We start from the raw sequence: 19,706 nt of genomic DNA, 5'->3' as shown, positions 1-19,706 counted from the left end.
AAACTTTAGCTACAACAGGTGGACTTTTAAAAATGCAGTCTAGTTAAGTTTGCTGTCTATTGACCAGATGTCTTAAAATGATAGACACAGGAAGGCTTGAGGTAGTGACGTATAAGATTTAACAGGTAAGAAGAATAACAGTCTAAGCTTTAAGCAAAGATCATTCACCACACATACTGTCTGTAGTCTTAATAGGGCTGTGTGTTAACTTCCTCAGAAGGTAACTGAGATCAGTATAACCCACTTTAGAAAATACTGTGATGATGAGCTATTCGAAATTAGCTTTTAGGAAATGTGGCCATGTGGAGAGTTTAGTTACTTGTACTTGGTAGACGAATAGAGTAGTTTGGATGTTGTATTAAAGTCCTTATAAGGGAAAATTTTTCCAATATAGTCATCAATTGACTTTGTGTCTAGACTTCATAACTTTTCATGAAAGTAAATTATGGGTAAATAGCTCTTGGGTTACCCAAAAGAGTTAATACTGTCCCAGAGTCCTGAGTAGTGTAGTGTCTTGGAAAAGGAGACAGATTTGTCCTATGTGACAGTGAACTTATGTAAATCCAGAGTGAATTCTACCTAGTTAGCCTGCTATTCCATTTCTGTGTGTGGTAGAGATCTTAGTGTGAAGTGGTGAGACGCTTCACAGGGCAGTTTAAGCTGTCAGAAATACTGTCACTACTCATGCACAAAACTATCTCCCAGAGAGTTGTCCAAGGTACCTTACACCAAAAAAACCAAAAGTATAATGGAAAATAGCACAACCTTGCCAAATTGGACGAGAGAGAGCAAAGAAAAAATGAAGTACGACTTTTCATGTGAGCTGTACAGAATGTCCACATACTCAGCTTTCCCCGCTGGAGTTCCTGTCTCCGAACGGAGTCTGGCTCGTGCTGGCTTTTACTACACGGGTGTCAACGACAAGGTCAAGTGCTTCTGCTGTGGCCTGATGCTGGACAACTGGAAACAAGGGGACAGCCCTGTTGAAAAGCACAGGCAGCTGTACCCCAGCTGCAGCTTTGTCCACACTCTGCTTTCAGCTAGTCTGCCGTCCCCGACTAAGAGCACAGCTCCTGTGAGGAGTGGGTTTGCACAGTCGTTACCTCCTCCGGAACGCGGCGGTACTTACTCCAGCTTGTCCTCAAACCCTCTCCGTTGTAGAGCAGTGGAAGACTCCCCATCGAGGATGAGTCCCTGCAGCCATGCCATGACTACTGAAGAGGCCAGACTGCTTACTTACAGTTCGTGGCCATTGTCCTTTCTGTCACCGGCCGACCTGGCCAGAGCCGGCTTCTACTACATAGGGCCTGGAGACAGGGTGGCCTGCTTTGCCTGTGGTGGGAAACTGAGCAACTGGGAACCAAAGGATGATGCTATGTCAGAGCATCGGAGACATTTCCCCAACTGCCCATTTCTGGAAAATTCTTCAGAAACACAGAGGTTTAGTATATCAAATCTGAGTATGCAGACACACACTGCTCGAATGAGGACGTTTTTGTACTGGCCGTCTAGTGTTCCTGTTCAGCCTGAGCAGCTTGCAAGTGCTGGATTTTACTACATGGGTAAGATGCAGCAGAACTAGAGTTTTATCTAGTTTGCTTATGGGAATATGCATGAATCAGTTTCTGGTCTTTTTCTCTTGTTTAGATCGCAATGATGACGTCAAGTGCTTTTGCTGTGATGGCGGGCTGAGGTGTTGGGAGTCTGGAGATGACCCCTGGGTGGAGCATGCCAAATGGTTTCCAAGGTAACTGCTTCTTTGTTTACTTGTTTGGTTTTTGTTTCTCTGTGTAGCCCTGGCTGTTCTGAAACTAGCTCTGTATACCAGGCTGGCCTTGAACTCAACAGCATCTGCCTGCCTCTGCCCAGTGCTGGGATTAAAGGCGTGTGCCACCACCACCCAGCTTGGTAATTGGTTCTTAAAAACTGATAATTTATTGTGGTGTGGAGGATTGAACCCAGGGCCTCACATCTGGTAGGCAAGTACTATACCCCTGAGGTATATCCTTAACCTCTTAATTTTTATTATTGCGTAAAATAATTTAGGGGCCAGGTGGCAGTGGTGCATGCCTTTAATCCCAGAACTCAGGAGGCAGAGCCAGGTGGATCTCTGTGAGTTCGAGGCCAGCCTGGTCTACAGAGCAAGATCCAGGACAGACACCAAAACTACACAGAGAAAAACTCTGTCTCAAAAAACAAACAAAACAAAACAAGATTTTAGGGGCACAGTTGTTAGTGAGATGGAATTGGAAATTGTGTGTTTGTAACCAATTAGCTCTGTGAACTTGGACCTCATTTCTAAAATGAATGGGTTATGTTAGGTGTTTTTAATTATTATGATAAGATACACATAAAATATACCAATTTAGCCATGTAAAATGTATTCTTGTGTAGCATAAAGTACATATGTACTGTTTTATAGTCACGTTCAGAGCCTTTTCATCCTCTCAGACTGAAACTCTGTATCCCACACACTTGCGAGCATACCCCCAGCAACCACCCTTCTACTTGCTATATCTGAGGTTTTTACTTTAGGTACCACATATAAGTGAAATTGTACAATAAAGGGAGTTTGGACCTGTGCATGCCTTCCATAATAATGAGGAATCTGTTGGACTTCCTTCAGGGAATTACAAGGACCTTTGGTCATTTTTGTATAATATATGATGAACAAGAATTTTGAAGTAGCAGTATTTATAGTGGATCAATAAAATGTTAAAAATTGTTAGTAGTTTAAAAGTATATGGGGTGATTTTTGTATTTGTCTTCACCTGTAAATTTTGTTCTTTGCTGTGCTCTCGAGAATTGCTCATTGTGTTCTTTCATTTTAGTTTGCATTATCTGTCTTATTCTCTTGAGACTCACCAAGCTCCCTGGAGATGAATATTAATTGCTTATCTGGCAGTATGTAAGCGCCTTTCTCTTCCTTTTTTTGAATTGGTTCTTGGAAAATTATTGCATTCCTTTGTTTTTATGGTTTTTGTTTGTGTTTTAAGTTTCTTGCATCTTAGTTTCTGTGACTGTGTTGAGCAAAGACCTTTAACTGTAGGTAGGTGACGGCTTGGGCTTGTTAGGGGCATGGTATGCTCTGACTCCTTGGGAAGTCCAGTGTCATAATCTCCATTCAGCTCTGTTAGCTGAAGTCTTTGTCAGTGAAGGTTTTAGAGATTCTCAGTGTCCAGGGCAGCATTAAAGGTTTTGGTGGCAAGGCTGAAGACTTGATCTCTTCTGTCATGAGAAACATCCTGACCAATGGGACCCCTGTTGATACCTGTTGTGGCTTGTGAGTGTTCTGTCAATGGTGGTGGCAGTAGCACTGGTGTCTGTCTTGACGTTCGAGAGCCTGAAGAGCAGCCACAGAGCGATCTCTGTGAGTGTGCAGAGCGAGCCCTGAGTGCTGTGCTGAGATGAGGACACACAGCTGGAGCAGCTGGAGTAGATGTGGAGCACAGGTGTGTGCAGAACAGCTGCAGGGCTGGGGCTTGAAGAGCACAAGAACAGAGTGCTGTGGGATGGTCTGTATGTCAAGTGTGTTGCTGATTAGTCAATAAATAAAACACTGATTGGCCATTGGCTAGGCAGGAAGTGTAGGCGGGACAAGGAGGAGAATAAAGCTGGGAAGTGGAAGGCTGAGTCAGAGAGACACTGCCGGCCGCCACGATGACAAACAGCGTGTGAAGATGCCGGTAAGCCACGAGCCACGTGGCAAGGTATAGATTAATGGAAATGGATTAATTTAAGCTGTAAGAACAGTTAGAAAGAAGCCTGCCATGGCCATACAGTTTGTAACCAATATAAGTCTCTGTGTTTACTTGGTCGGGTCTGAGCAGCTGTGGGACTGGCAGGTGAGAGAGATTTGTCCTGACTGTGGGCCAGGCAGGAAAACTCTAGCTACAACAGAGTGGATATAGGATGGGCTCTGACATGCAGGTTATTCTGCAGCATGGATGCAGTGCATGGGCTAGGGAGGAAGGTGGTTCCTTGTGGAGTGTTGCAGCACCTGCTCCTTTCTGCCTGCAGGGTTCCTCAGCAGTAGGGTGTGAACTGGCTGCTCCTTGGCAGAGGAGGTTCTGAATTCAATGCCAGTGCACACTAGAGAGTCTTTTGCTGTGATACCTCAGGAGGTTGGTGATTATTTCAAGGTTGTTGATAACTTCAGTGGCAAAGGTTCTGGGTTTCTCCCCAAAGTAAGCCTCTAGGAACCATGGTGGTGTCTGCCTGGCAGACTACTGATACAGAGACTCCTGTGCTCCTCTGAGCCCACCTGTTTCCAGATGTCTCTGCTAAGCCTGTCCTCCCCAGTGGGCCTTCTGTTCCTCCTCTCCACCCCTCTCCCCTCCTTTTTTTCTCTTTCTCTCTCTCTTTTCTGTTGTGATCCTGATGATTGACCCCTGGCCTCGAGCATTCAAACACCCCACCACTGCCACAGTCTCCACCCACATATCTGTCTTCATTTTATGTTAATTGGGCTATTGAGCTCTTCCTAGGCTGTGTATTCCACGGACAGCTGTCTTTTTTAGTTTGGGTTTGTTATAGAAGCAAGCAAACAAGAACCTTTTACTATGCCATCTTTCTGATAACATTCTTGCAAACTCTCCTTTAATCTGTGGTTTATATTTGTTAATCCCACCGAACGAGAGTAAAGACCATTACCCAGATTCTCTGGTTAAATTAAGCAAGCTTTATTTTCTGTTATTCAGGCTATCTCCCTAAAGTGGAGTTTGAAAAAATAGCATTGGACACAGGAGAGAGTAGGGTTTCTATAGTCCAAAACTGTAAGACTAGGGGGTTTTCAAGGGTTGGAGGATTTCCAGAGGAATTTTGGCTACGTAGGAACTTAGCTGAACATTTTAACATTGTTTGGCAGACCATCTGATCTTATCAGGGTGTATTCAGTATGTGAGTCAACTCCATAGGGTGGGGAGCGTGTAACGTTCCAGAAACAGTTAAAGCATGGTCAACTTTTGCAGCAAACAGTAATGAACTTATAACCAAATGGCCTCCATCCTTAAGATGGAGTCAGTCTGGTCCATCAATGTTTTCACTTCTGGTTTTTAATTTTTATTTATGTGTATGGGTTGTCTGAGTGTGAACCATGTGAATACAGGTGCCTGTGGAAACCAGAGGAGGGCATAAAAACTCCTAGAGCTGGGATTACAGGCAGTTGAGAGCCCTTCACATAGGTGCTGGGCACCCTGGGAGAGCAGCAGTTGCTCTTAACCACTGCTCCATCTCTCTAGCTCCCCCTCCCCTTCTTTCCTCATTCCTTTAACAGAGTCTTTTGAAGAACAGATGTCTTTCATTTTATCTTCTATGAATTATGTTTTTGGTCCCTACCTAAAAGTTCTGTTTTTGGATATTGAATCCTGTGGGCTCAGCATGCTAAGCATAGGCTTTGTATCTGATGAAGCTATACTACCAGGCTTCTTTACTTTGTTTTAGATTTATTTTTACCATATTTAATTATGTGTGTATTAGGTAGGGTTACTATTGCTGTGATGAAACACCATGACCAAAGCAACTTAGGGAGGAAAAGGTTTATTTGGCTTTTGCTTCCACATCACAGTTCATCATCAAAAGAAGTCAGGACAGGAACTCGAACAGGGCAGGAACCTGGAGGCGGGAGCTGATGCAGACAACAAAGGGGTGCTGCTTACTGGCTTGCTCCCCATGGCTTGCTCGGCCTGCTTTCTTTCTTTTTTCCTTAATTTTTTTTTCTTTTTACATACCAACCACACTTCCCCCTCCCTCCCCTCCTCCCATCCCCTCCTTATCTTTCCACTATCCCACCCCCCTATCTACTACTCAGAGAGGGTAAGGCCTCCCTGGCATATCAAGTTGAGGCAGGAACAAGCCCCTCTCCATGCATCAAGTCAGCCTGCTTTCTTATAGAACCCAGGACCACCAGCCCCAGTGGTGGCCCCACCCATGATGGACTGGGCCCTCCACCTTCAGTCACTATTTATAAAAATGCCTTGCAGCGTGAGCTTATGGACATAAAACTATATCTAACACAGTGTGTAACTACATGTGGACCTGTGCACAGGAATGTAGATGCCCAAGAAGGCCAGAGCATTGGATTACCTGGAGCTAGAGTTATAGAAGACTGAGCTTCCTGACGTGAGTGCTGGGAACTGAACTCTGGTTCTCTGTAAGAGCAGCAAGTGCTCTTGAGCACTGAGCTGTGTCCAGCCTTCCTTCCAAGCTTCTTATGGAAGAACATTCTGACGTAAGGAAGGACAAAAGGACTTTTCTTACAGTTAAGGATGTCTTTCATATTTAGTTTATTTTTGCACATAGTATGAGTGTAGATCAAGATTTTTTTGTTTTTGTGCTTTTAAAAGAAAATTTGAATATGGCAATGGATGTTATGTGAAATTCCTTTGAGAAGTTATAGCAGTTTAAATATTTGAGAAACTGCTACAAAATGTGGAGATAAAGTACTTGATCATGTGTTTCCTGGAGAGAGTGTGATGGGTTGTATTTCAAGATAGGAGCATGAACTCTGGAGCAGGATTGGCCATTACTACATTGTGAACAATAAACTTTTAATAGATAATGAGCAATAGTTTTTGAAATAGTGTTAAACACAAAAAGACAATGTCTGTAACGTTGTTTTTCACATGCCAACTTTTGCCCTTTCTGAGTCCAGAATTTTCCCTTTGCTGTGTGTAAGTGGAAGGAGACAGAAAAATAATGGAATGTACTAACACAGTAAGAATGTGTGCTGGTGTATGATAGTTTGGGTTCTCTTAGATAGAAATGTCTCCTGGGTTGTGATATAAAATTTTTGCTGTGGGGTATAATCAGAAGATTTGAAAATCACTCTTCTAGAATAATTTTATTTTTGATATGAAATATCAAAATGTTTGATATGAAATAATTTAGAATCATTTTTATTTCACATTTAGGTGTGAGTTCTTGATACGGATGAAGGGGCAGGAGTTTGTTGATGAGATTCAAGCTAGATATCCTCATCTTCTTGAACAGGTAAACTGATTCTTCAAATTAACGTGAGCGCTGGGGAGATGACTCATTTGGTAAAGTGCCTACTAGGCAATATGAGGCCCTGAGTTCAGATCCTAGCACCGGAAGCTGGGTGTGGCAGCATGCACTGGTAACTAGGGCGTTAGAGACCAATGAATCTCTGGAGCTCTCTGGCCAGAAAATCTAACCATTCAGGGAGTTCCAGGTTGAATGAGACAGAGACCCTATTTATATCTGTTTTATTAGTTCTATGTACAAAATTTTTGAGGCAAAATTGGAGTTGATCAAGAAGTTCTTATAGTGATTTTAAGCACCATAGTTAAGAAAAAGAAATGTTCTTAGGAAGAAAGACATACCTGAGGTTGTGGGTGTGTGCTTAGTAGAGCTGTGGAGTTCATGTTACATGTCTTGTAGCCATGGTAACGGCATCCTTGGTAGTTTTGTTGCTAGCTTGCTGTTCAGGCTTCTTTATAAATACTGATTTTTTACTTTTACTTTTTTGAAAAATACTATTCTGCCATATACAGAATTTTTTTAATGGGGTTGAGGAGGTATCTTCAATGTCTCTCACCTTTTCCAGAAAACAAACAAAAAAACCTTTTTAGGAGTTAAACCTTTTAAGAGTTACCCAAATGAACTATCACTTTCCAAATGGAGTGAGGAGCCACTGTTGTATCTTCCTGTTCTCTGAAATGGAGATACACTTGAACCCTGACTTGGATGTAGATCAAGTGTAAGCATAGCCGTGTGATAATTATGGTGAAAGAAAACCAAGTACAGTGTACACGTGCATTATTTGTTTTAGAGGTTTGAGGCATGCAGCCGAGGAGGGATGCCTTGAACTCCTAGTCTTCCTTCCGCAACCTCCTAAGCACTTACAGGAATGTGCTAGCAGACCTGGCTTACAATGAGTATCTGAACCACCCGGTTTCCGAAAGGGTGTGTGCATTTACTTACAGTGAATGTTGTTGTTTGCTTGGGTGTGGTGGCTCACCCCTGTCACCCGAGTACTTGGAAAGCTGAGGCAGGAAGATTGCCATGAGTTCTAGGCCAGCCTCTGCAACAGAGTGAGAACCCTATCTTACAGCAAGGCAAGTCCCTGACTGTGCTGTTTAGACTGTTTGAGATTTCTGATTTACCTGTCAAGTGTTCTCTTATTTCATAGCTGTTGTCCACTTCAGACACCCCAGAGGAAAATTCTGAACCTCCAAGTAAGTAGGAAAACATTTCAAATACAATGGAGTTTTTGTAAGAATGTTAAGAGTGAAAGTATATTAGAGGAAGTCATATGGGGAACTGCAGGATGTTGAGTAGAAAATTTAGGTGTCTACTAAGATTCGTGATATTTTCAAAGATTCCAGGACATTTATTGGTCTTTGCAGTGCTGACATTTCATGGGAGACAACAGGACACAGGCAGAAAGCAGATAGTCTGAAGCAGTGCCAATGGAAGGTGTGGTGGGTACGCTCTGCCTCCAGAGAGGACAAGGCTGCCATGCTTGAGTGTGCTGGAAAAGGCCCAGTGTGCACTTGATCTGTGATGATGGGGCTGGAAGTCAGGTGTAAAGGAGGTACATAGTATTCAGTGCAGGGTCTGGATTAGAGCTGAATCTTTTTTTTTTTTTTTTTTTTTTGTCCGAGACAGGGTTTTTCTGTCCTGGAACTCACTCTGTAGCCCAGGCTGGCCTCGAACTCACAGAGATCCGCCTGGCTCTGCCTCTCGAGTGCTGGGATTAAAGGCGTGCGCCACTGCCACATGGCTAGAGCTGAATCTTAACCATACTCAGTAGTTGATGTATGTGATCTCTGCGTGTCATGGTCCCCAAGTGGTTGAATAACTATCACTTTATGTGCTAATCACATCAGAAGGGGAGTTTTGGCTCACCATTTCAAGAGAGGAATTGGCAGCTTTAGCTGGAACAGAGAAAGAGGACCAAGATATAGAAGTCATGGAAGCTGTGCCTGCAGTAGATAAGGCACCTGGTCATGGAAGGAAGGAGTACTAAGTGTGTGGTACTGCCCCTATGTAGAAGAACCAGGGAGGTGAAGTAGTGGGTGTCTGTTCTTGTTTAGTGTTTCTTTAGGCTGGGGCCGAGGCTAGAATCCAGGGCCTTGTGTGTGCCATGCTGCACTATGCTATATTTCCAGCCTCTTGAAACTTACTTAAAACTTACATCTTTCTTTTGTTTATAAAATCACTTTGGCAGTCTTCAGAATGACTGTTGGACATTTTCTTTCTTCACAGATTTGTTTTTAATTTACAAAATTCTTTTTAAAAGAATGTGTAAGAGATTGTGTACATGTGTGTATGATGTATGTTTGGACACGTGTGTGTGTGTGTGTGTGTGTGTGTGTGTGTGTGTGTGTGTGTGTGAGACAGTGCACATGTACAGATCAGAAGACAATTCTCAGGAGTCAGTTCTCTTGGCTCTGAGAATCATTCTGGCTTGCCTGGCAAGTGCTTTCCCCTGGGCCACATCTCAGTAGCACTCTAGCTCTTGCCACGGTTTTCCTAGGCCATGTGCTTCACTGAGAAAACAGAAGAATGAGAAGAGAACTTTTGTCTTTGTATCAGAACCACTGGTCTCCATGAACTCTTCTCTGTTCATTCTTTCTTTATTTCCCCTTTATTCATCCATTTCTGAGACGGGGTTTCATAATGTGGCCCAAGCTGGCTTTGAACTTTGAATCCTCTGGCCTCCGCCTCTACATGCTTTATTACAGGTATATGCCGTCATACCTGGGCTTCATCCTCTGGATTATGCCCCTGGCTGCCAATTTGTAAATGTAGCTTTGGTAATGACAGGAGGCAAGGGTCCCCTCGTGTCGTGGTCCCCGGAAACTGCTGTACTAGTAGACCTCTTACTTAGTGACAGCTGGCATTTGATACGGTTGAGTGCTGCTTTTGGAAGTGTGTTGTGCTGTATTCTTGGCTGCCCTAACCTGGGGTCCTACAGCTTTAGCCTTCCTAGTGCTGGGTGACAAGCACACTCCAGCACACGGGCTTTTGTCCTCAGCACACCCTTTGGTTGGCTTCCCTGACTGACATTCTTTGGGTTTTTCCTGTGTCTTGTGTTGGTTCTGAGCAGTCTCCTTTGCTAGCTCCTTTTTCCTATTTCTAAATGACAGGCTACCATGTGAAGTGTCAGTCAGATGGGTGCCAGGTGGCAATGTCCAGTTACCCGCTTAAATTTAAAGTGCCTCCATTTCTGGCTGAAGGGCCGTTTCAGTAAATATGCCAAAGCAGCACAGGGTTCCTCACTTTTGTTCCTCAGAGCTTCTGCTCTCACTCTTCTCATCGCAGTTCATAACACCAGCTACAGAACCAGCTGGACCTTCACTGTCTACCCACTGCCAGCCTCGTCCTTGCTACCTGATCTGTCTGCACAGGTCTCCCTCATCCTAGGTTGCCCCAAGACCATCTGCAGCATTTCTAGTCACCTTTGGAATAGCCCTCTGCTCAAGACCCTCCTAGAGTATTCTGGCAAACTTGGGGTGATGGAAACACTCCATCCATTGGCTGCTGTCCTCACTGTCTACTACAGTCTTTATTTCTTGACCATGCCAAGCTTTGTCCTGTTTAAGACTGTTAATGCTTGCTGGTCTCTTTCAGACATTCCATCACTTACTTTATCACTTCAGTTTCAAGATTTTATTTATTTTTCAGTATTATTTTCTGTAGGAGGTGTCAGGGATCAAGGCTGTTTTGGTCTCTTCAGACATGCTTTTGAGGAGGTTGCTCTCCACACTTTTTGACATTGGACATTTGTGTGTTTATTGTACCAGTTTCCAGCAGATGGCAGTACAGTGTCTTGGAAAAGTAAACAGTGCAGCACAGGGTGAGCTCGCACTGACTGTTAACAGAAAATGCTTCCCCAGCCCGTCCTCTCAGAAATGGCCTCCCGGTTCCTACTTTCATCACCTTTTCATCTCGATAGCCTCTCTGTTCAGAATATCATTACTTTCCATTAACTGTGTGTTTTCATTCTATCTTTATGCTTCCCATCTTTGTTGTTTTTTCTGTCTCATTTATGTACCTATTTAGACATTCTTCATCATTCAAGTCTGATACATCTCCATTGGTGGTGTGAATCCAGCCCAAGTGCTCATGTGTGCTTGGCAAGAACTCACCACACTTTGCAAAGCCCCAGCCCCACACCTAGTCCCTTTATGGGGGAAGGGAATAGATGTATGTATGATTGCTAGAAATGGAATTTTCAAGCATGCCAGACAAGTCCTCTACTTAGGCTATACCCCCATTTCTTAATTAAATTTTTTTTAATGTGCTATCAACCAAATGCTAGATAAGCATTCTACCAAGGAGCTGTACCTCCATGTTACCCTATTTCCTACTGTGTGTGTTTATTTATTTTTATTTTTTGAGGATGTAGCTTGTTAAATCTTGTTTTTGAGTGTCAGGAAAGGACCCAAGGCTTTGTCTGTGTTGTCACATGTTCAGTTTCCCCGATTTTCCTGCTTGGAGGTGATTTCTCACTCCTTCATTTTTGTAGCACATTAGTTTTTAAAAAAGAATTTATATTAGAATCATTTAGGAAGATCTTCTATTTCATTTAATTGGGTTTGTAAGAGAGACACAGAGACAGTGAGGATTAATTATTTCAGGAGTCAGTCCTCTACTGTGAGTTTCAGGACTTGAATTTGGGTAGGCTTGTGCAGAAAACACTTTTACCATGACCCATCTTGCCTGCTTAATTTTTGAAAAAAAGTATTTATTTATTGTGTATGTGTGTGTAGTCAGACGTTTCTCTCCAACCAGTCAGTTCCCAAATAACCACTCAGTGGCTTCATATTACCTATAAATGCTCGACCGATAGCTCAGGCTTGTTACTAGCTAACTCTTACACTTTAAACTAACCCATAATTCTTATCTATGTTTAGCTACATGGCTTGATACCTTTTCTCAGTATGACGTTCTCATCTTGCTTCTCTGCATTTTGCCGGTGACTCCTGACTCTGCCCTTCCTCATCCCATCGTTCTCAGTTTGGCTCTCCCACCAACTGTATCCTGTTGAGCTATTGGCCAGTCAGCTTGTTCATTAAACCAATCACAGCAACATGTGTTCATACAGTGTAAAGGAATATTCCACAGCATGTGTGGGTGCCCGTGCCACAGCATATGTATGGAGGTTAAGAGGACAACTTTGGGGGCTGGAGAGATGGCTCAGCAGTTAAGAGCACTGGCTGCTCTTTCAGAGGACCCAGGTTCAATTCCTAGCACTTACATGGCAGCTCACAACTGTCTGTGGCTCCAGTTTCAGGGGAATCCAACACCCTTATACAGATACACATGCAGGCAAAACACCAGTCCACATAGAATAAATAAATAAATCATTTAAAAAAAAAAGAGGAGCCAGGTGGTGGTGGCACACGCCTTTAATCCCAGCACTTGGGAGGCAGAGGCAGGCGGATCTCTATGAGTTCGAGGCCAGCCTGGGCTACCAAGTGAGTTCCAGGAAAGGCGCAAAGCTACACAGAGAAACCCTGTCTTGAAAAACCAAAAAAAAAAAAGAGGAAGACTTTGGGGAGTTGGTTCTTTTCTCCTACTTATGGGTCCTGTGAATTGAACTTAAGGCTGTGAGGACTTAAGGCTGTGAGGTTGGCAGCAAGTGCCTTTACCACTGGGCCATCTCATCAACACTGGTGAAATGTTTAACAGTGCAGATGCCTAGGCCTGTTGCCAAGAGAGTCTTTTTATTAAGTGTGTCTAGGATGTATGAACTATAGGAAGTAATTTGTTAAGTGCATAGTGCATAAACTGTACTCTCATTTGCCCATTATCAAGTTTAAATTTTATTGAAGTTAATTTAATTTAATTGATGCATATGATATATCTCCCTTATCAGGATATGAGAATAAAGGTGCTACAGTCATTATTTTCCATAGTTTTAAATATGTGGAGTTTAACATTAGCAAATTTGTTTATGAGCAGTTGTGCATTTCGGACCTGGCGGAAGTTCAGAAGATGCGGTCATGATGAGCACGCCTGTGGTTAAAGCGGCGTTGGAAATGGGCTTCAGTAGGAGCCTGGTGAGACAGACGGTTCAGCGTCAAATCCTGGCCACCGGGGACAATTACAGGACCGTCAGCGACATTGTCTCAGCACTTCTTAATGCTGAGGATGAAAGAAGAGAGGAGGAGAGGGACAGACAGACTGAAGAAGTGGCATCAGGTATTGCAGGGTTGGTGGCGACAGTTTCTCAGTCACGTTACAGGGCAGCATCCTCATTTCACACCCATGCATTGCTGGTGACACCTCCGCCGCCCCCCAGTATTTCCAAACTGTCTGTTTGCCAAGCTCAGGCTGGCTTTAACGCCACCAAAGTACTGGGATTACATATATGTGCCACCATACCCAGATTTCTAATAAACTTTTTTCTTGAGCTATATTGCAGTTTTTTCTTTCTACATAGCTAAATTTAAAAAGCATGGTTTCAAGGGTTGGGGAAGTGGCTCAGTGACTAAGAGCTTTTGCTGTTCTTGCGAAGGGCCTGAGTTGGTTCTCATAACCCATGTGGAGTCCAGTGTCCGAAACTCCAGTTCCAGGGTATCTGACACCCTCTTGTGACCTGGTACACATACATACACTCAGGCCCATACACACACACAAAAATGAATACTTGTGACCTTTGCATGCACCTGGTATACATACACTCAGGCCCATACACAATGAATACTTTTTTTTTTTTTTAAAGCAGTATTTAAAAACTGAATCAGAGCTGGTTGTAGTGGAACATGCCTAGTTCCTATACTCCTGGAATTCAGGAGAGAGAGGCAGGAGTATGCCGAGTTCATGATCTGCCTGGGCTACATAGCAAGAATCTCTTTTTAAAAGATTCCGATTTTCCTACTTTTTAAATAAAGTTCCTTCAAATCTATATGGTATTTTACTAGTAATCCTTGGTAGGTGCTTCTTACACCAAAACACCAACTTAAGATGACATCCTGGCCTGTGGTCCTTTGCCTAACCCAAGGACAATATATAAATGATTTTGATATTTGTGTAGATTTTTTTTCACATCTTAACCTCCCAGAACATCTAACAAATATTTTCATATGTTTAAGTATGTGAACAGCAGAGGTAAGTAATGTGAAAGTGCTGATTGTTCTCAAGCATGTAGACCAGCTGGGAAAACTAGGTTACAAAAGACAGAGTCTGAGAGCTAGCAGAGGGCCTGCAAGATGGCCCAGTGGAAAAGGGTGCTTGCTGTCCACCCTGACAGCCTAGCTCAGTACCTGAGACGCACATGGTCAGAGGATAAGGCCAGCTCCTACAGACTGTCCTCTGACTGCTGTATGCGGGCCATGGCACTTGTGCACACACACCCACAGTGTACAAAACCCCAAAGAGCTGTCAGAGCAGTGACGGCTGTATGTGTAGTGTAAATTGGGTATTGGGTTGGAAGACGGTTTTGTCCTTAAGTAAAGGTAGGCATAGTTCAGGCCAGTGGGGCACTTGCTGCCAAGCCTGACGGCTGAGTTTGCTGCCAGGACCAACATGGTGGAAGGTGAGAACTGACCCCTACCAGTTGCATGGTGTGGCACACCCCTCCAGCCCCCCCCCCCCCCCGGAAGAAAATGTTTAAAAAAAAAAAGACTAGTTCAAGACAGCCTTGTTGTATGACCATATAGCAATGTGTTTAGAAGTCTAACTTTCCAGATTGAGACAGATTGGCGTTTAAATTCTGGCCTTTTCGGTTAATAGGTAGGCAGCTCATTCAACTAAATTTGGAGTTTCTTAACCTTCGAAGTAAGGTATTCTCTTATGAACAAGCTAGATTCAGTTTCTAAAGCTGCACTATAAATTTAGATTTATAAAATGCGCCTGGTATTGTGCTAAGTGGTTTATGTGTATTTTATTGAACTCTTTAAGGAAGGTGCTTTATTCATATTTCAGATCAGGAAGCTGAGATGTATGGCCGGGGACGTGGCTAAAGTGGCTAGACTTACCTGTGAGCCCGCTAAGTCGGCCTTGATTTGTAGCTTAAGCTTTTGAGTGCTGTAGTTCACAGATGGTGTGGGGTCTCAGAAAGGATGTCAGCACGATGTAAACCAGGTTTAGTGGTTCATCTGTAGAAGGGAAGAAGAGTCACGAGGATCAGGGCCATCCTTGGCTACATATGGAGCCTGAATACATAAGGTCCTATCTTAGTAAATAACAAACCAAAAAAATTCAGCTAGTTTAGGACTGGTTTGACAAGCCACTCGTGCTATTCTGAGGCTCCCTATCTGGAAGATAGTTGACATTTTGAACATGACAATTTGTGTGCCTCTACTTGTAAACAAGTAAAGTGATATAATATAGATAAAAATAAATTACTTTTGAATTTCATGATGGGGAAAGAAAGAAAAAGAGGCACATGCTTTACTATTCATCAGTATTTAGACTTGAAAGCGTGTGTATGTGCCGTGTGGGCCGTCTGAGTTTAATCTGGAAGTTTGAGATGGCAGCAGCGAGGTGCACACAAGTCAGTTTCCTTCAGCTCAGCTTAGTGCCTAATTTGTGTATAGGGTTGGTTGGGTGTAGTTGGGGGCGTTTGAAATGTCATGAACTTTTTTCTTGCTTGTTTTGAACTGAAGGTGACTTGTCACTAATTCGGAAGAATAGGATGGCCCTCTTTCAGCAGTTGACGTGTGTCCTTCCGATCCTGGATCAGCTTCTGGAGGCCAGTGTAATCACTAGACAGGAACATGATATCATCCGACAGAAAACACAGGTGCCCTTACAAGCAAGAGAGCTGATTGACACTGTTTTAGTCAAAGGAAATGCTGCAGCCAATATCTTCAAAAACTGTCTGAAGGAAATTGACTCCACGTTATACGAAAACTTATTTGGTGAGTGGTTTGGAAATTATTTAGATAGCTATGTAGGGCTTTGTTCCTCTGTTTGTTGAGCAAGCAGAACAAACCTAATGAGACTGTAATCCGTACATTTTATCTATTCAAAAAGAAAACAAAAAACAAAAACCTGGTGTATTTTGCTGTCTAGGTAGTATTCTTTGTAATAAAAATTAAAAATCCATATAAAAATAGTAGATTAAAAGTGTTTTGTATTGATAGAGATAGATTTTTTGTATGCTTTCTTTTTTCAGTGGAAAAGAACATGAAGTATATTCCAGCAGAAGACGTTTCAGGTAAAGCACAGTAAATACTCCACATTACTTCTGTCACTCTTGAGAAGCTGCATTTTACCAATGCTCTTTTTCTCTAACTTAGGCTTGTCTTTGGAAGAGCAGTTGCGGAGATTGCAAGAAGAACGAACTTGCAAAGTGTGTATGGACAGAGAGGTTTCTATTGTGTTCATTCCTTGTGGTCATCTGGTAGTCTGCCAGGAGTGTGCCCCTTCCCTGAGAAAGTGCCCCATCTGCAGGGGCACCATCAAGGGGACTGTGCGCACATTTCTCTCATAAATGAAGAGTGGTTTAAAGTATCATTGGACACCAGAAGCCGTCTGAAAAAGAATGAATTACTGATTCAACGAGTACATTCATGTTTGCTCTTCTCCAGAGCTAGTAATCCTGCTTCATGAAAGACAGTATTGTATATTTAATTTGTTTAGTTGCAAGAGAAGGTCCATGCTGGTCAGCTAAGGACTGTGTATGTTGAGTTGCAAGAAAAGGTCCATGCTGGTCAGCTAAGGAGTGAGAATGTATAAGAACAGGAATGGTGGTGCTTGCTGTGTGTCATTCAGGAGTTACTGGGTTTGGAGTTTGTGGAAGCTTTAGATTTGGGTGATGTGGAGCTCAGAAATCCTGGAAACCAGTAGCCCTGGCACCCAGCAGTTACAGTGCCTCGTGCCTCATGCTTCATGGTGCGTTTCCTTCCTGGAGAATAAGGATTTTTCTGTTACTTGGTAAATAAGATTCCCCTAATTGTGAGAAACGTATTAATAAAGTGTTTTTGAAAGGCTTGCATCATCACAGTGTGTTTTCTACCTTGACTTAAAAAAGTAATTTTCTTAAGACTTCATTGCACTCATTTGCTCTTAGGTGAAAAAATGAATTCATAAAACAAATTATTAAAGTGTTTCTAATGATGCAATTCATGAGAATTCCTTTAGCTAACAAACTGTGTATGCTTTGCAAATAAAGCATTGGGTGAAGACTTCACTATCAAAAAGCTCAGATAAATCTACCTGAGAATTTACAAGAAACAGTATACTTGCCTAGTATGTAGGTGTTGATAGGATTGGGGAAGGACACAGTCATGATAAGTAGTACCCTCTTTGTGGACCAAATCGTATATGACCAGTCCCAGATGTAGGTTTGGTAGACTTGTGAAAAGTGAAGTATATTTTAAAAAAACAAGCTGGACATGGTGGTGCATGCTTTTAATCCCAGTACTCAGGAGGCAGATGCAAGTGGATCTCTGAGTCTGAGGTCAGCCCGATCTACAGAGAGAGTTCCAGGACGGGCAGAATTTACACAGAGCAACCCTGTCTCAAAAAACAAACAGAAACAAAACAAACAAAACAAAATGGCATGGTGGTACATACCTTCAGTCTTAGCAGAGGCAAGTGGATCTCTCTGCTGATTGGTTTTTGACAACTTAACAAATTTAGACATACCTGGGAAGAGGGAGTCTTAATTGAGAACATATATAAGATTGGCTTGTAGACATGTCTGTGGGACATTTTCTTGATTAAAAATTGATGTGGGAGGGCCCAGCCCATTTTAGGTGGTACCATTCCTGGGCTGGTGGTCCTGGGTGGTACAAGAAAGCAAGCCAGTAAGCAGCACACCTCCATAGCCTCTGCTTCAGTTCCTGTTCTGACTTCCCTCAGTGATGGAGCGTGACCTGAGAGTTGTAAGCTGAAATAAACCCTTTCTTCCCCAAGTTGCTTTGGGTTATGGTGTTTTATCGTAGCAATAAAAACCCTGACCAAGACAGAGCAAAGATGCCCTGGACTGCATAGTGAGTTCCAGAGCAGCCAGGGATAGCTAATAAGACAAAACCAACCAAACAAAAACCAAGACCCTCTGTGTTAGGGCTCTCTAGAGTAACAGAACTTTGAGAATGAATCTATATATGTATAGAAAGAGGATTTATTAGAATGACTTATAAGCTGCAGTCTCGATAATCCAACAGTGGCTAGCTATGAATGGAAAGTCCAATAATCTAGTAGTTGCTCAGTCCACAGGACTGGATGTCTCAGCGGGTCTTCAGAATACACCAGAATCCGGAAGAAGTAGGCTCTAATGCCAGTGAAGGAATGGACTTGCTCAGGAGGTGAGAATAAGGAGGCAAAGAGCAAAGCTTCCTACTTCTGTGTCCTTACATAGGCTTCCAGCAGAAGGTGTGGTCCAGAATAGTGGTGGGTTTTCCCAGCTCAAAGGGTGTGGATTAAAGGTGTGTCTTCTCAACTCAAGATCCTGATTGAAAGTGAATTTTCCTACTTCAAATTAAGCAAAAATCCCTTACAGGTGTGCCCTCCATTTTTGGGTTTTAGTTAATTCTAAATATAGTCAAGTTGACAAACAAGAATAACTATCCATTTTTTCTTACTCTACAAGGTCAGTGTTTAGACTCGAGAAAGGTGGATAAAATCTTTGCTTTCCACTGTTCTGGGAATGTTCCCATCCTGTCCTGATTGTCTTTGTAAAGATTTGTTTCTGTTTCTGTCTGTGTTTCTGTCTGTACATGTGTGCAGTTGTCCACAGAGGGTGTTGTAACCCTGGTGCTGGAGTTGTGAACTCTGGTCATCTTTAAGAGGAGCAAATGCTCTAAATCCCTGGGCCATTTCTGAAGCTCTGTCAGGATAAATAAATGGCACTGCCTAGGTTCAGAATCTTGTATTAGCAAGAGAAAGTTTGTCTATACCACCATGGGGGAAATGCAAAGAAGTTTCTTACACTCTGAATACATAGTAGGTCTAAAACATGTCAAACTTTTTATCTTCATCTTGGACCTATTATGAATGATTTCTGATGAGGCATTCAGCTTTCTCAGGGAGTAAAATTAGAAGTTTGCCAGTCAAGCAACCCAGTTAGAACTTACCCCAAGATGAGGATGTAGGCAGTTCAGTGCCAGGCCATCTGAGTTTTATCTCAGACTCTGCAATTCAAAAACAAGAACAAGCCCTTCATGCCCTCTTAAATGGTAGTCAGTCCTTTTAGAACTTACTGTTTAATCTGTTTAGCCCTTTGCTTACTACTGGCTAGTATGCATTGAGGAGTCACTGTCTGCCAAGCAAGTGAGCTGTTCTCTGGGCCAAGTTTTGATTTTGGAGTTTATAATATGGGAACTGAGAATGCAATTGCATTTGGAAATAGGTCTTTAAAAGCAGTAATCAAGGAGAAGTATCATGTAGGTGAGCTCCAGTCTATGTTTCAGCTCTGAGGGGAAAGGTATCCTGGCAGTCAGGAGCCAAAGAATACCACAAAGTCATACCACACAACAAACCTCACACATGAGACTGGGAGGGAAGAACCCAGGAGGGTGGCTGCCTCTGCTTGGACAAGAAACTGCATCGAACTGAGCTGAAGACAGGGCTTGTATAGCTTCTTGGGGGTGAGTTGGAGCTTCCCAGGGTGGGGATAGGTGGGATTTCAAGTTCAGAGCTTGGGCTTTTTACTCTGTAGGGCAGGACAGTTAGAATGTTCTAGGGGTGGAACCTGGCAGTTGGAGGTCCTCGGGGAGGGTCCTGGCCACTTGTGTGGCTCAAAGGAGGGGTTTACATTTCCCCCTTTTTGTTCATTTTTG

At 43.0% G+C, this 19,706-nt stretch overlaps 1 protein-coding gene and 1 long non-coding RNA gene across 2 annotated transcripts; one reads left to right on the top strand and one right to left on the bottom strand.

Annotated features, from left to right (window-relative positions):
* Positions 1-20: 20 nt before the first annotated feature.
* Positions 21-16,916, top strand: LOC131914697 (baculoviral IAP repeat-containing protein 2). Its single transcript, XM_059267281.1, has 8 exons — positions 21-1,562; positions 1,648-1,747; positions 6,912-6,990; positions 8,153-8,198; positions 12,937-13,176; positions 15,585-15,839; positions 16,097-16,138; positions 16,221-16,916. The coding sequence occupies exons 1-8, from the start codon at positions 749-751 to the stop codon at positions 16,412-16,414; spliced, it is 1,770 nt and encodes a 589-aa protein (XP_059123264.1). The 5' UTR covers positions 21-748; the 3' UTR covers positions 16,415-16,916.
* Positions 14,961-19,095, bottom strand: LOC131914698 (uncharacterized). The gene is made up of 3 exons (XR_009380176.1): positions 19,002-19,095; positions 17,500-17,571; positions 14,961-15,074 (listed from the first exon to the last, which is right to left on the bottom strand). It is a non-coding gene; the product is annotated as an uncharacterized LOC131914698 (long non-coding RNA).
* Between the last annotated feature and the right edge of the window lie 611 nt (positions 19,096-19,706).

Source organism: Peromyscus eremicus, chromosome 7 (genome assembly GCF_949786415.1).
Source record: "Peromyscus eremicus chromosome 7, PerEre_H2_v1, whole genome shotgun sequence".
Classification (NCBI taxonomy): Eukaryota; Metazoa; Chordata; class Mammalia; order Rodentia; family Cricetidae; genus Peromyscus; species Peromyscus eremicus.
Note: the sequence above shows the minus strand (reverse complement) of the source record. Positions and strands in the feature narration are given on the sequence as shown.